The 14,521-nt window shown below is 42.2% G+C and overlaps 1 protein-coding gene across 6 annotated transcripts in view; it reads right to left on the bottom strand.

Moving 5' to 3' along the window:
- Nucleotides 1–10,108: 10,108 nt before the first annotated feature.
- ICA1 (islet cell autoantigen 1) overlaps nt 10,109–14,521 on the bottom strand; it is a 72,329-nt gene continuing 67,916 nt past the window's right edge. For all 6 annotated transcript variants that reach the window (XM_018075874.2, XM_018075875.2, XM_018075873.2 and 3 more), the window contains 2 exons: nt 12,703–12,798; nt 10,109–11,041 (listed from right to left, as the gene is read on the bottom strand). In XM_018075874.2, coding sequence (XP_017931363.1) covers nt 10,920–11,041; nt 12,703–12,798 — 218 coding nt within the window. In that variant the 3' untranslated portion in view covers nt 10,109–10,919. The remainder of the gene's footprint in view (nt 11,042–12,702; nt 12,799–14,521) is intronic.

Here is a 14,521-nt window from a genome sequence, read left to right as displayed (position 1 = left end):
CCCCACAGGAGCCACAAGTCCCACCCAGGAATAACCTGCTCCAGCGTGGGCTTCCCTCTCCAAGGGCTGCAGGTCTCTGGCAGGACCCTGCTCCATCTTGGGCCTCCCAAGGGGTCACAGATTCCTTCATGCATCCACCTGCTCCAGCATGCGCTCCTCCATGGGCTGCAGGTGGGTCTCTGCACCCTGATGGTCCTCCATGGGCTGCAGGGGCCTCAGCTCCGGTGCCTGGAGATCGTCCTCCCCCTCCTTCTGCACTGACCTTGGTTGTCTGCATTATTGTTCCCATATTCTCACTCTGCTCTTCCCTGGCTGGAATTCTCATCTGCACAAAAACTTTCTGTTCTTAAATATGTTACCACAGAGACATTACTATCACTCCTGATTGGCTCAGCCTTGGCCAGCAGCAGGAAGCCCATCCTGGAGCTGGCTGGCATTGGCTCCACCAGGGGAAGCTTCTAGCAGCTTTAACAGAAGCCACCCCTGTAGCATCCCCCGCTACCAAAACCTAGCTCCAAAAACCCAGTACAAACTTCTACTTCTCCAGATAAGTTGTAAGTAAATGGCATCATCTAAATCCCAGACTGCCCGGCTTAACAGTCATGTTAACTAAATCTGGATGTTCAGCTGCTTTCTGCAGGTGAGATCGGAGTGCTTTTGAGATTTTTATGGACAGAGGTCCTTTCTCCAAAGAGTAGAAAACTCAGAGAAATTAGACTCTGTTAAGGTTTGGTGCCAAAAGGCTGGGTGATGCAATTACTTCCTTTCTCATTTTTTATTCGGATAAGAATTTCTAGTTCTGCCATGTTTCTTGTGATACAGAGCTTTCCCGGGGAGTAGCAGCCTCCCTTTCCGTAAGGTCTTTGGGCTTGTTACATAGGGAAGGAGGAACATTCTTGTGAAAGGTTAAAAAGTAGTGTTGCCTTTGGAAACTGAATATTGTTTTTAGAAAACGGGGAAAAGAAAAAAAAGCTTGAATCTGCTTCTGTGATTCCTTTGGATTCTAATTTATTGTACCTCCTGAGAATGCTGAAAAACATTCAGCATTTTCGTGTCAGTTGCTGGAAAAAGTTTCAGGTGTAGCTTTACATCTCTGTGACAGTACAGAGATGTTTTGGATGGCACACGTAGGTGTGTTTTAGGGATTGCCACTTCCTAGTTTTGGTTCAAGTGAAGAATTCCAGGGAGATAGTTTAGATACTTTCTGAATTGTGTACCTAAGAAACCTGCCTTCCTCTAGGGAGGATTTTTTGGTTTTCCTCTTGTACAGGGGAATACTAAACCTTCAGAGATAGAGGAATGATGAAAATAGTATCAGTAGGTCTTGCACTTGCTAAACAATGGGAAAGCAAAGGCAGCCTAGGCTCTGCTTGTAGTTGATCTGGAGGGTAACCCTGTATGTCTGTATTTCTATGTACAGAATGTTCTTTGGGTAGGAAGAGAATGGATGCTTTAATACTCCAGAGGATCATTAGCCTGGATAAATGTCATTTGTTCTCTAAATCAGGCCATCTGTAGATTGCAGTCTGTCTCTTTGGTAGCATCCTGACTGAAAGACTGTTGAATGCCACTGTAGCATGATTTGGTTTTGTATTCAGTAAGGGAGAAAATGTACCTGCTAGAGTGGACAACAAACTAGATATGAAAAAAATATTGTGTGGGAATCCTGTAAGTACTGCAGTGTGGGGCATCCTGGGGTCTTTGGTACTTACGTAGCTGCCCTGTGGTGCCTGTGGAAATGCACTGAGGGAAAATAAATGTCCAAAGATTTATGTGTCTTAAGGATTAGGGACTGTTGAATAGAGTTGCAAGAATATTCTGGATGTGGAAAATCAATTTGTGGATATAACCCCTGTGAGCAAAAATGTCCTAATTGTCAGCTGGAGCAGCTTGTTCAGGCAGTGTCCAGTTGGGTTTGGAGGGACGGACCGTAGAACCTTCCTGGGCAACCTGTTCCAGTGTTTGACCACACTCACAGTAAAAAAAAGTAATTTGATACGTTTAAATGGCATTTCCTGTATTTCAGTTTGTGCCCATTGCGTTTGGGTACCACTGAGAACAGTCAGGCTTCATCTCTTTTGTCACCAGTTCCCCCTCCTCCCATTTCAGGTATTGGTTCACATGGACAAGATTCCCCCCTGAGCCTTCTATAGCGCTGAGTAGAGAGGAAGGATTAATCTTGGAGTTAGGTGATCCTTGAAAATCAACCAGGTCTCCTGGACTCTTTTTCAGGGCTGTACCCCATGGGATTCTTCCAAGCCAGGTCCATGAAGGGGCCAAAGTCTGTTTTTCTAAAGTTGATGGTTGTGATCCTGCTTTTGCTTTTCCCCTTTCCTCCCAGGATTCTAAACCTTACCATCTTGTGGTATCTTTAGCCAAAGTGACCCCTAACCTTCCCATTCCTGACCAGGTGTTTTGTTTGTAGATAGGAGATCTGAGCATCTCCCCTCACCAGCTCCTTGACTGTCTCAGGAAGTTACCAGGGCATTACAGAAATCTCCTGGCTTGCTTGGCTCCTGCCGTGTTGTCCCTCCAGGAGATCTCAGGGTGGTTCAAGGCCCCCAGGGAACTGGGCCTGTCCATGTGGGACTTCTCCCAGTTTTCTGAAGGCAGCCTCATGTAGTCCTGTGTGATCAGGTGCTCTTGCAGCAGGAACTCACCACAGTGTCACCTATCCTGGTCTGCCTTCTAATCCTGAGCCAATCAGCTCTCATCTGGGTCACACTCATCCCAAGGCATCCATGCCTTCCCATATAAAGGGCAACTTTCCCTCCTCACCATCCTGTCTGGTCCCACCTAAAGAGCCCCTATCCAACACTGGCAATGTTCCAGCTGTGTGAGCTGTCCCACCACAGCTCTGATCCCAGTGAGATAGTAGCCTTGCAACTGCATGCAGCCTCCAGTTCCTCCTGTTTGCTCCCCGGGCTGTGTACAGCCCCCTTTGGAGCCACCCAGGTCTCCCAGTGCACTGTGAGAGTTCCCCACAGGGCTCTGATCTTGAAACTTTGCTTATTTGGGCTCACTGTAGGTGAGCCCCTGGTTTTGTCATCTCTGGGGTTGAGCTTGACCACGTCACCCTGTGCCTTGTTTACCAAAGCTGGGCCACCACTTTGTCACTTGACCAAACAGGCCTCAGTGGTGTCTCCATAGTGACCCAGAACCAAGTCCCTGCAGACCTCCCTAGATGGCCAGTGGTGTTGGCAGCAGGAGTTTCCTGCTGCTGTCAGCTGCTGCTGCCTCCCAGTAACTGTGTCTGGACCAGAGGCTTCATGGGACACAGCCCCAGGGCTCTGGCTCTGTCCTGTGGATGCAGGTCTGGCAGTGGAGCAGGAGCTGTTCTCCAGCTCTCAGCCTTCACCATCATGGGAGTCTCCATTTTGCAACATGGTAAGTATGGGCTCTGGTGGCCCCTCCTGTGTGGGAGTCTCTTTTCCACCATCTCTGATGTCTGGGAGATATTTTCTCCTCCTTGTTCAAACCAAGAAGATGGGACCTGGTATCCTGCAGCCATCAGGTCTTACTTAAGGCAGGCAGCACTGTAGTGTTTTGGGCTCTGGCAGTGAGCTGGGGACAGGCACATCATCCTGAGTCATGGTGAGATTGGCCCCAAGCTACTTGATGCTGTTGTGCGTCCGGTGGTTTCTTTTCATATGCCCTGGTGCAGAAATTTAGGCTCCTTGATAGAGATTTTGTCATTGCTGATGGTGTATATATTGGATTAAGTCTTACCTGCAGAAAGGGACTTGCTTCACTTTGGCAGTTGTACCTTGCAGAAAGGAACTTGTTTTGTATGCTACACAACCAGACTTATTTTGGGGCCATAAAAGCATTTTCTTGTATCTTAAAACACTTTCCTTTTTTTCACTTGGATAACAGCTATTAATGAAAACAACATTATGTACCTCAACCTCAATTAAGCTCTGCATTAGATACTTCACATGTTTATGGGGAACAGGGAGGGAATCCAAACCACTTACAGACAAGCTGCAGTCTTCATTAAAAACCACCCCAGGACAGGCAGTTCAGTCTTCTCCTCCAAATCTCAAGTAGAAAGTGACCCATTATGGATTTTTAGTGTTTCTCAATGGCATTTAATATTTGCTAATAGGGTAGGCTGTTAAAATGGGTGGGGCAAGAGGGGGCCTGTGATGCAGTGTCAGTGCAGCCTTTTTTCCTGAATGCTTGTGTTTGCTTTTTAATCTTGTTTCCCTTTATACTTTGTTTTGGCAAGAAAAAAATTTTCCATGGCTTAAACTGTGAGCAGTGAGATGGACCTGTGCACTTTGATGTCTGTCCAGGCTTTAAAGCACAGCAGCAGTAACTTATGAACTTGGCAAAGGCTGGTGAAGTCAAGAGGTCTCCTGCCTCTGAGAGATTTGGGTCACTTCCCTTAAAAATGAAAGCAAAAGCAGCAAAGTGCTCAGTACGAGAGGAGGAGGGAGGGTTAAGAATTGACAAAAAGATTTTGTTCAGTTCAGGCTTTTCGTAATTATTTCCCTGCATGAAGAACAGCAATGGCTGTGTATATCTTGCAGGTGAGCTTGGCTGTGGTTTGGTGAAAAGTAGTGGTGACCATAGGCCTGAGTACTCTCTGAGTACTGTTCAACAGGCTCTTCTTCCAGCTGGAAAGGGCCTGCTATGATGTGGGGAGGTGGCCCCCGTTTAGGTGGGTTTGGGATGCTCACAGACCTGAGCCCTGGGCAGGCTTCTTTGACTTTACAGCACAGACTCTCATCTGGGGGAAAAGCCTCAAACTGCCTATGGGCCTGTGGCTCCTTTTGCATCCATGGCTGCTGTCACCAAATCCAGGGACAATCTTGCAGAGAGGTCAGATCAGCCCAAGACCCAGCTGAACCACAGATCAGGAAAGTCCCCCCAGGGCTTGTCTCATTCTTCAGAACCTGTATTGTCTTCTAAAAATCTGTCTTTCTGAACATCAAACGATCGCCCTGCCATAGTGAGGGTTGCTCTCTGTGGTCAGACTTTGGTGTTCTGAACCTCAGGTACTCAAGTTCAGGGCAGAGATGATCATAGAAGGACCACCCAGACTGCCTAAACAGTCCAGGAAACTATGCAGCTGTAACAGCAAAGCAGTTACTTCAGTGGCCCATGATTTCAATTCCTCTATTTTATGTGTCAAGGGTTTATTTTGAGGACTGTACTTGGAATAATAGTAGGAGTTTGGTCTTTTTCCTTGTCAGATCCTGCTCCTGTTACATTCAGAATGCTTGTTTCCTGCAGCCAGCTGTTATTCATCCACCTAGATGGAGACAGGCTTGGATGATTTAATTGTGTAGCACTTTTAAAGTTGTTTTTTACCTTGCTCCAGCCTGTTGATGAAGCAAGCATATGGCTTCCTGCACCTGTTCTGGGGCTCTTCCTACTGCCATAATAGATGTGGAAGTATAAAATAAAAAAACCCAAACATCCTGCAGAGTAGGTTTCTGGGACAGATGAAAGACTTTTGTTTAAGGAGAAGACCGGCTGTAACTTCTTTAACAGCTTAGGTAGGTCTGCTGTCTCTTCTAAAATCCCTTATCTATTTTTTTTCTCATTTTTTGGTGTGTATTCCCTACCCCATAAAGATTCCAAAAGCAACCAGTGTAAATAGCTGGCAGGTAGAGTCACTCAGCCAAGCTACAGCATGCTTCTCTCTTTTTAATTTAAATTTTGTAATTTTTTGCAAGGAGCCAAAACTTCAAACCCACTATGGATTAATAACAAGGCTGGGCACATCAAGCTTTTGCTATGGTAGAACAGTTAGAGCTTGCTGCAGTTGATGGGAGTTGTGCACTGCTGCCTGGCAAATAGCAGCCTCCTCACTGCACCATGGACTCACAGAATGGTTTAGGTCTTCTATTCCACCCCCTCTGCCATGGACATTTTATTGCTAGATCAGGTTCTTCAAAGCCCCATCGAACCAGACCTTAAACATTACCAGGGATGAGGCACCTGTCACTTCCCTGGCCAACCAATCCCAATGTCTCACCACTCTCACTGTAAAATTTTCTTCCTCATATGGAGTCTAACCCCTACACTCTTTCAGTTCAAAACCTGCCCCTTGTCCTTAGGTCCTGATAAAGTATCTCTCTCTGTCTTTCTTACAAACTATCTTCATAAATTGAAAGCAAGCCACAGTAAGGTCTCCCCCCTCTCCAGACTGAACAACCTCAGCTCTCTTGGCCTTTCCACATCGCAGAGGAGCTCCAGCACTGACTGTTTTTGTGGCCCTTCTCTGGACCCACTCCAGCAGGGAGGACTCCTGTGCAGGCAAGTACCTTGTCTGACTCAAAAGGGAAGGCTATACTGGTTTTTGTAATTAGTGAGGGGAAAAGTCAATTTTATGCTTAGGAGAGCACTGTTAATGAATACCCAGGTCTGACTGATTGCAAAGCCAGTGTGCCTTGGAGCTGGAGGCTGGATGGTTACCCAAGGCCAGATTTGCTGAACCTGCAGGGCCCGTTTGGCCGTGGTGCCCTCGTTTCCTGTCACAGGGGAGGCTCTGTGTGTGTGTGCACGTGCGCTGAGCACACGCAGAGCGAGGACGGCAGCCCCCACAGTGGAAAGAAGCTCATTTGTGCTTAGTTGGCCAGCAAGGTGCTAGACCATGTCAGCATTTCTGCTTCTCAGCTGAGGCAAAGCCTCTGCTGCTTGGCTGTTGGCAAGCCTGGTGGTTGCTCTGCTTCCTGCCTTCCCCATATGGTGGCTTGTTTAAAAATAAGACATTTACAAGGAGCAGAAATTGTAAAAGAAGGCTAACCAGAGAGGGATTTACAGTAAATGCTTGGAAGGGAGCTTGACAAAGTTAGGAGAATCCCAACACAGGCAGCTGCACCTTTACTGTGTTAATGTCTTACTGCTGCTCTCAGTAATCATTGTTAGGAACTGCAGAGAGAAGACAGGATCTTCCAACTACTCTTTCTCTGCCCTGAGGCTCCACCCCACATACTCTCAACAGCAAACATGGACAGTACAACCAGCACTCATTCCTCAGTGGTGCTTATCCAGCATCCCCTGGCACCTGCAGTGGATATGATGGAAGGTGGCAGATGGCAGTTGACAGAGGCTCCAGGAAAAGGCAGCATGATGCCAACACCTGGGTGCTGTGTCCTCACGTCAACCTCCTACTCTGCTGAGCCTTTCCAGGCTCAGATCCTGGAGCTGTCAGGACTTGTAGACCATGACATTCTTTGTATTTTCACTTGGAACAAAGATGCTGCTGCTTCTCTACTCGCAGTCACCTTGTTGCTCAGGTGGTCCCATTTTTTTCTAGCATGTGCAGCCCCTAAAGTTTGAAGAGCACTTAAGAGGAAGGCAGGTGGCTGCTTGTGGCCAAGTGGTACTGCTTCAAAATACATCAGTGTCATGCCCATGCTGGATATGGAAACAGCAGCAGGGAACAAGGTAAGTCCTATTCTATTCTGTTGGAAGTAAATCATGGTCACTTAAGAAGACCAGAAAAGTTACTTGGAAAAGTTATTTTGTTAGTTTTCTCCATGAGCTGTTCGATTCCCAGGGCACACACTCCAATTCCTCTGAAGCAGCTGTTCTGAGATTTGTAGAAACCTTGAATCATCAGAATCAATTACATCAACTTTAATAAACTTTACAATAAAGACTGTTAATGAATTACCACTGTTTTCATCTGCTGTAGGGGTTCTGCAGCTGTTTTTACTTTAAAACAATCCACTATTGAACCAGAATATGCAACTGGAATGAAGCATATTAAATCAAGATGAACATTATGAGCGTAGAACAATCAATCTGTAATTTTACTAGGATGATGAACTGTCCCTGTTGTCCCAAGCAGTGCTGAGCCTCTACACACAGCACAGATAATCCTCTCACAGTGGCACTGGGGTTGGGAGTTACTCTGCAGCCGAGGCTGCCGACGAACACATGCTGGACACTTCCTCGGAAGTAGGGAAGTATTGTTTATAACTCTGTAATTATTTTTTTTTTACCTTAAAAATGTTTATTTGCAGGATGATAGCTTTCTTACTCTAGTTTTCAACTTCAATAAATCTTCATGATAATAATGCATCATTGTACATAGGGATTTCAATTGCTTTTCTTTAAGCAAAATCAATTACATTTTAAGTACCTCTGGCTTCTTGGCTTAGTTTTGTTTGTTTTTTTTTTTTTTCATTTGAAAGTGTGAAAAAACTGCATTGCAAAGGATTCAAACCTAATTTCAAAACCTACATATTACAAGAAATCAATTCTTAAAATGAATGACTTAGTAGTGCAGTTTGGGGGGGGGAGGGAGAGGAAGGAAAAAACTCCTCTGCAACTACAGTAGTCTTGAGTAAAAGGGATGATCATTTCAGATGCTTTTTGACCTAAAAACGTGGTGATGATTCAGAACATCCTTCACTGAACTTCAGCAATACCCTTAATTGTCCCAATTGTCCAATCAAGACAGGAGTTTGTGTATGGGGGGGTTTCGTGTGTTTTTTCTTTGTTTTGTTTGTTTGTTTGTTTTTAATTCTGGAAGTCTAGAATCTATGACCTAAAAAACAAACACATACATTTTTTGAGCCTTAAGGAACAGTTAATTGGCTGTTTTGAAGTCAATACAGTCTCCTCTTTGCTTTTAGCCTAACTGCTACAGCTACTAAAAAGTGCTGGAGTTGATTGTCCACAAGTGTTTTAGCAACTACCAGATGAATGTAATCTAGAGCAAGTTTAGCAACCACAGACTTGCTTAAAGTTGCAAGAATCTGTTTAATGATTTCAGTGGTAACCCAGCTGGGCTGAAAAGCAGCCTGGCTATCCCTTGAGCGCCTAACATTTTTGGCATTGCAGATAATTACAGCCTGAGATGAAGAGGATTTTGGGCAAACATTCTCTGCTATGTGTACAAACTAGCACTCATAAGTGTAAATGCACCCCAGTGTAAACCTTAGGTATTTCCCAGTTAATCCCCTTTGTAGATGTCTTATTTACTGCCAGAACTGCAGCCCAAAGTCAGGAGTTCAGCCCCCCCTTAATGCTCAAGAAAGTTATACATTGCAGAAAAGGCGGCTTATTGAGCGAGGAGCTGCCAGTAGTGAACAGTAAGAAATATTGTGGAAGGAAAAAAGTTTTGTCTTTAAAAAGTGTTAGGCATCTACATCAGGTTCTCTGATGTAGTTACCAGCCTCAGTGCTGGGGCTCTGGGTGGGCTAGGTGCAAAGAGAAAATCAGACTGTCTTTTCCCATTATACATGAAAATATACTGCTAAGCATCTGAAGAACTTCTATGGCAAAAGTTGAAGTACCTTGACACTTTCAGGCTATGGAGTGGGACAACAAACACTACAGTTTTGAACAGAGCTGTTTAAAACTTGCTGAGGGTTCAGCTAGATGAACTCTGGTCAGTCCAACACCCTATCCACTGATAGCTTTTTAATGCAGGCATCAAATGCACATTAATGCTTCTTGGTGCAGCCATCAAATGATGTTCCACTGCACTCAAGAAGAAGCTGGTCAATTCAGTGAACTTCTATATTTATATACTTGTTTTCAGGTACTCACTTATCTAATAGACCATGAGGCAAGAATTAACTGAAGGTACAGTTAACTGGTAGTGAAAAGCTTCACCAGTGTAAAAGGATTATCAACCAAATTAAAAAAAATGCCAAATATAATACATTGTAAAGCAGGTCCTATATAATAGATATAACTGGCTACTGACATATCCTCAAGCTGTACCAGGGGATGTTCATGTTGGACATCAGAAGAATTTCTTCCCTGAACAGGCTGCCCAGGGAGGTGATAGAGTCACCATGTCTGGAAGTGTTCAAGAAATGACTGGACGTGACACTTAGTGCAATGTTTTAGTTGACATGGTGGTGTTTGGTCAAAGGTTGCACTTGATGATCTTGGAGGCCTTTTCTAACCTTTATTATTCTGTGATCCATCTCCCCTTCTTTTGCTGTAAAAGAAAAGCAGCCAGGCTAAGGGACGTGGCCTTGAGTTCAAATTTTCTAACTGTCCTACTGGATTACTATTCAAAAACTAAATGAACTGTTAGGTACTGTCTAAAACTGGTCGTGTTTATCTTTGGATGCTTGTTATGTATCAATTCAATAGCACACCAGCATTCCAGATGGGAATAAAGTTGTGGTTTTTTGTCAAAATCATTTTATTAAAGAGTTAATGTCACAACAAGCTCAAAATAACACATGCTTCAGAAATAAATGGGATGAAAAATTCTCAGAACAGAAACATGAATGGTTTGAAGGCATGATAAAGCATCAGTTTGAAGAAACTTCTGCAAACAGGTGCAAATTCTGTTGGTGCAATGGAGAAAAACCTCAGAAAAGAAGCCTCCTGGGCATGACTTCTGTTTATGTAGTGCAGTTTGTCTAATAAGTTAAATCAGAAAGGTAAAATTTTTCATGGCTGCACAGACCCAAAATTACTTCTTCAATAATTAGCCCCAGCACAGGTTTTTTCACTGTGAGTACTAACAAAACAAGTTCAGTTGACATCTTAACATAGCAGTAATATATATATTACAGACATGATAGATGTTTGACTCATGCAGCCTCCTCAGTTACATGATTTTGTTTTTAATTTACTCAAGAAACATTATAAAAAAATAGGTTTGCAATTTGTATTTCACTCCAGTGTTAGCTCCGCATCACCCCAGGCAAAGACAGTGTTTTAGCAGATAATCTAATTTGGCAAGAAATCTGCCCTAATTCTTAACCTTATTTTTGTAAATCCACGTAGAAAATAAATGTGAACTCTTTATACAAAACAAGAGCAAATAACTGCACCTATATAAAAGGGGATTCATTCCCTTTAGTTTTATTATCATGGCACATACTTTATAGTTTCACAACAGCATACTAACTTTCATTTAGTTTTTTTTAACTCCAAAATAGTGTTGATGAAGGGAAGAATGTGAGTTACCAGAGGCAGCTGACTCATGCATTAAGCAATTCATGTTCTTTATCAGTTTTCCCAACAGCATCAGGGTTGGATAATGGGTCAAGGTCAGCAAAGAGACTGAACCAAGCAGTCAAGTCTTTAGGATTCTTTGTAGATTCTGGAAAAAAAAAGAGAAAAGAAGAAAGGAAGAAAAAAGAAATGTACAGACTTGTCAGCTATTTTAAAACAAAACTGACTGAATGTTTGACTGAGGTCAAACAAATGCCATGCTATTGTTTAATTTATTGCTAAGGGCACTTCTGACAAGAAAATCAGAATGAATGATTGCATTTTAAAACACTATCTTTATCAGAATATAGAACTTTAGTAAGAATGAATGTTTTACATCTGTCTGCTGTGTATTTTATATGGCTCCTGCCATGGGAAGTACAAGAACACTTGAATTAAAAATAGAAACAATCTCACTCTGTCTAGCTTTGTTTCATGAAAGGTATTTGAGTGAGCACCTGCATGCCTGCAAAATAGCAAAAGGGAAGTGAAGGCAAATTTTACTTTCAACCTCTCTTACAGGACTAAATTCCTTTGCCTAAATCCAGTTCATGTGACTGTTCTGTCTCCCCTGTATACAACTACACAAGGTCATTACTCATCTGGAATTAAGTTTTAATGGGAAGGCATTGGCTGGAGGGAGAAGGGTTACACTTGACAGCCAGTCCCAAGTACAATTTCTAGTATTATTTTGATGAATATAAACAAAATGTGAAAAGGGAATATGTTCCAACAGCAGCTGGACTATTGCACCCCTGTGTCCACACTGACATACATATTTCACAGAGGTCTCCTGCTTTGCTATGCCCAGCAGGTATTGTATTGATAGTGAAATAAGATGTGCTCTTCCACTCAGAGAGATAATGTCACATGAAAGTTTTCTTTGTGACACAAGGAATTTACAAACAAAATAGGCTCTGCCTGGCATGATGCTCATCTTGGTGTCTGCAAGGCTGCAGTATCTGCCACTTTCGTAACCACAGACTTCCAAGTAGCTGAAGGCTGTTCCTTTTGCTGGTGCCAGTTCTGTGGCTGTGTAATTGCACTACTTTCCAAAACAGCTTCCAAAACACCTTAACCTTCTATTTTTTTTTTCTGCTGAGCTGAAGAATGTCAGGGGAAGGATGTCACCCCTTTCTTCTTCACTGAACATCTTCCATTTTGCTTCTGATCCAATGTGAATGCACAGAATAGGTACAAACTGGCAATAAGAATTCAATGTAATCCTGGTTTACTTATGCAGAAAATCCTAGTCAAAGTCATCAGGGCTTTGTCTCAGTAGATGGCAGGACTATGCACACTCGGCTCAGTTGCAAGAACTGAATTAAGTTTCAAACAGATGATTACTGACATGATGTATGTTTATCAAAACAATTTGCATTTAGGGCTCTTCTGCCTTATCAGTAGCTTGTATTTTAGCCACAATGCTAAATCCACTTAGCTTAGACTAAGTGCATGCAGGTGCTATTCTGTGTGACTCAAAAATTAAAGTAGTATAATGAAACTGTAGCCTCAGCTCCCTTATTATATAGTAAATTACTCTTCTGACATGCTACTAGCAGTGAAGCCTAGCAAAAAATATAAGGTACATACACAGACATACCATACATGTAATCAAGCTGAAGCAGAGTAATTAGGAGCATAAGATTAAGCTGTAGCTACTACAAAAACAAATTTTATTATAACAAAGTAACTGAGAAGACATGATAGATACAAGAGTCACAGCTAAAAAGGAAAAGCAAGAAACTGAAGAAAATACATGACCATCACCTTTCAGAGGCGTTTTGCTATCATTCACATTCAGGCTGTGTGGTTTCTGTGCTGGCTGTGGTCTCGATGGTGGGCTCACACTGTTAGCTGCCCATCCTAGAATTCAATAATACAGCAGCATTAGTGTGAAGAATTACTTTGTTAACTCCAACACCCCACTGTCTGGCACCATCAGACAGCAGAGCAGAATATTACATTTATGGCCATTCATATCTTTCCTTGTATACAAGAAAGCAGCAGTCAGATGCTGCAGATGAGCAACATCCTTAACAACAGGGTAGCTAGGGATGAGTTTCATCATCTCCAGATTCAGGCAACTATACTCTTTTCAAACCTTTAACCTGGCTAAACGAGATTTTTGTTTCTTTTATTGAATCACAGTTAATACTCATTCACAGCAAGGCCAGTTCAGTAATAAGTCAAACACAGCTGTAGGGAGAAGAATATCACTTACATTTGGGTGAAAATAACACACATAATCAACATTTTTTCCACCTTTCTTTACTTTTACAGTTCCAAAGACTTTCAATTCATCCACTGTTCCAGACAAAACCTTATTCAGAGACCCTAGATTTTTTAATTTTGAAATAATTCTGAAAAAAAAATATAGTAAAACACTGAAAAATTAAATTCAAAATTAATTACTTCAAGTTAACTTAAAACTACATTTTAATGAAGTATCTTTTTTGTTCTTTATTTGAATGGATCTTTACAGCAAAGAGAGATTAAATATGCAGGAAAAAGTGAAACTTAGTATTCAAAATTTTTTGTTCTTACATGCATATTTTATAGCCACAAAAGAGTAATGATAAATACAGCTAATGAGGCCAGATGAGCAGGCTAGCAAAATGACTAGGGGTGGCATACTGTGGAAACATATTAGGAAAAAGAAAGCAATTTTTGTCCTTGGCTTAAGATATTTAAGTTTTTATCCTTTATCACATTTAGAGGACTGGAGGTTGTATTTATAACTTAATTAATATCTCTTTTTTAAGTTTGGCCTGGTCAATTACCCACCCATCTCAGAGACCTAGTATATCTAATTTGGAAGTGTCACAAACAGGATTGCTCATCTGTGCACACAGTTAGCATTTCCTTATTCAGTTTCTTTTTTCTATAAGTTTATGCTCTCATATCCTTTTTTACTCTTCTTGTCCTTCCTCCCCTTATTTTCTGCTCTTTTGGGACCCCTGTCAGATATTGGAACCCAGTGTCCTGACAGTTACTGCAAGAGCCATGCAAGTCACATCATTCCTTCCTCTCTCTAATAGGTTATTCTCATCACTCTTTGGTCTTACCTTGACTATAAAAGGTTTGAAGCCCAAACTGTGCTATTAAAAAGAGGCAAGAGGAGTGTTTCTGTAAAATCAGATGAAATAGGAAGGAAATTTAAAGCCACAACCATCCTCTGTGTCTCTAAGGAAACTAACCAAAAACTTCTTAAAAATCTGGATGCAGAGTGCTCACATGTATTTGTTCTACACAAAGGTGATACAGGCTTGTGAGCCAGCTTGTGCCCTCTGAAAATGAGGTTTTCATCTTTCAAATAAGCAAATGTGAATCATAAATAATGAAAATTATGAAATTAACTCTTCAGAATGACATACTTTTCCAGGCATTTTCTCAGCTTGTGTTACAAACAAGAATGGCAAAGGACATTATATACAACCAGAGTAGTCTGTAAGGCTTTTTGTGTGTTTGGAGATGTACTGTGAGAAAGTGTTTTGATATGTCAATGAATGACAATGGCTAAATTGAGCTACTTAAACAAATAGGGGCAAATCCTAATTTGATAGAAATGAATGAGAGTGCTGCCTGC

Source organism: Manacus vitellinus, unplaced genomic scaffold, assembly GCF_001715985.3.
Source record: "Manacus vitellinus isolate BGI_N305 unplaced genomic scaffold, ASM171598v3 scaffold_3_pilon, whole genome shotgun sequence".
Lineage (NCBI taxonomy): Eukaryota > Metazoa > Chordata > Aves > Passeriformes > Pipridae > Manacus > Manacus vitellinus.
Note: the sequence above shows the minus strand (reverse complement) of the source record. Positions and strands in the feature narration are given on the sequence as shown.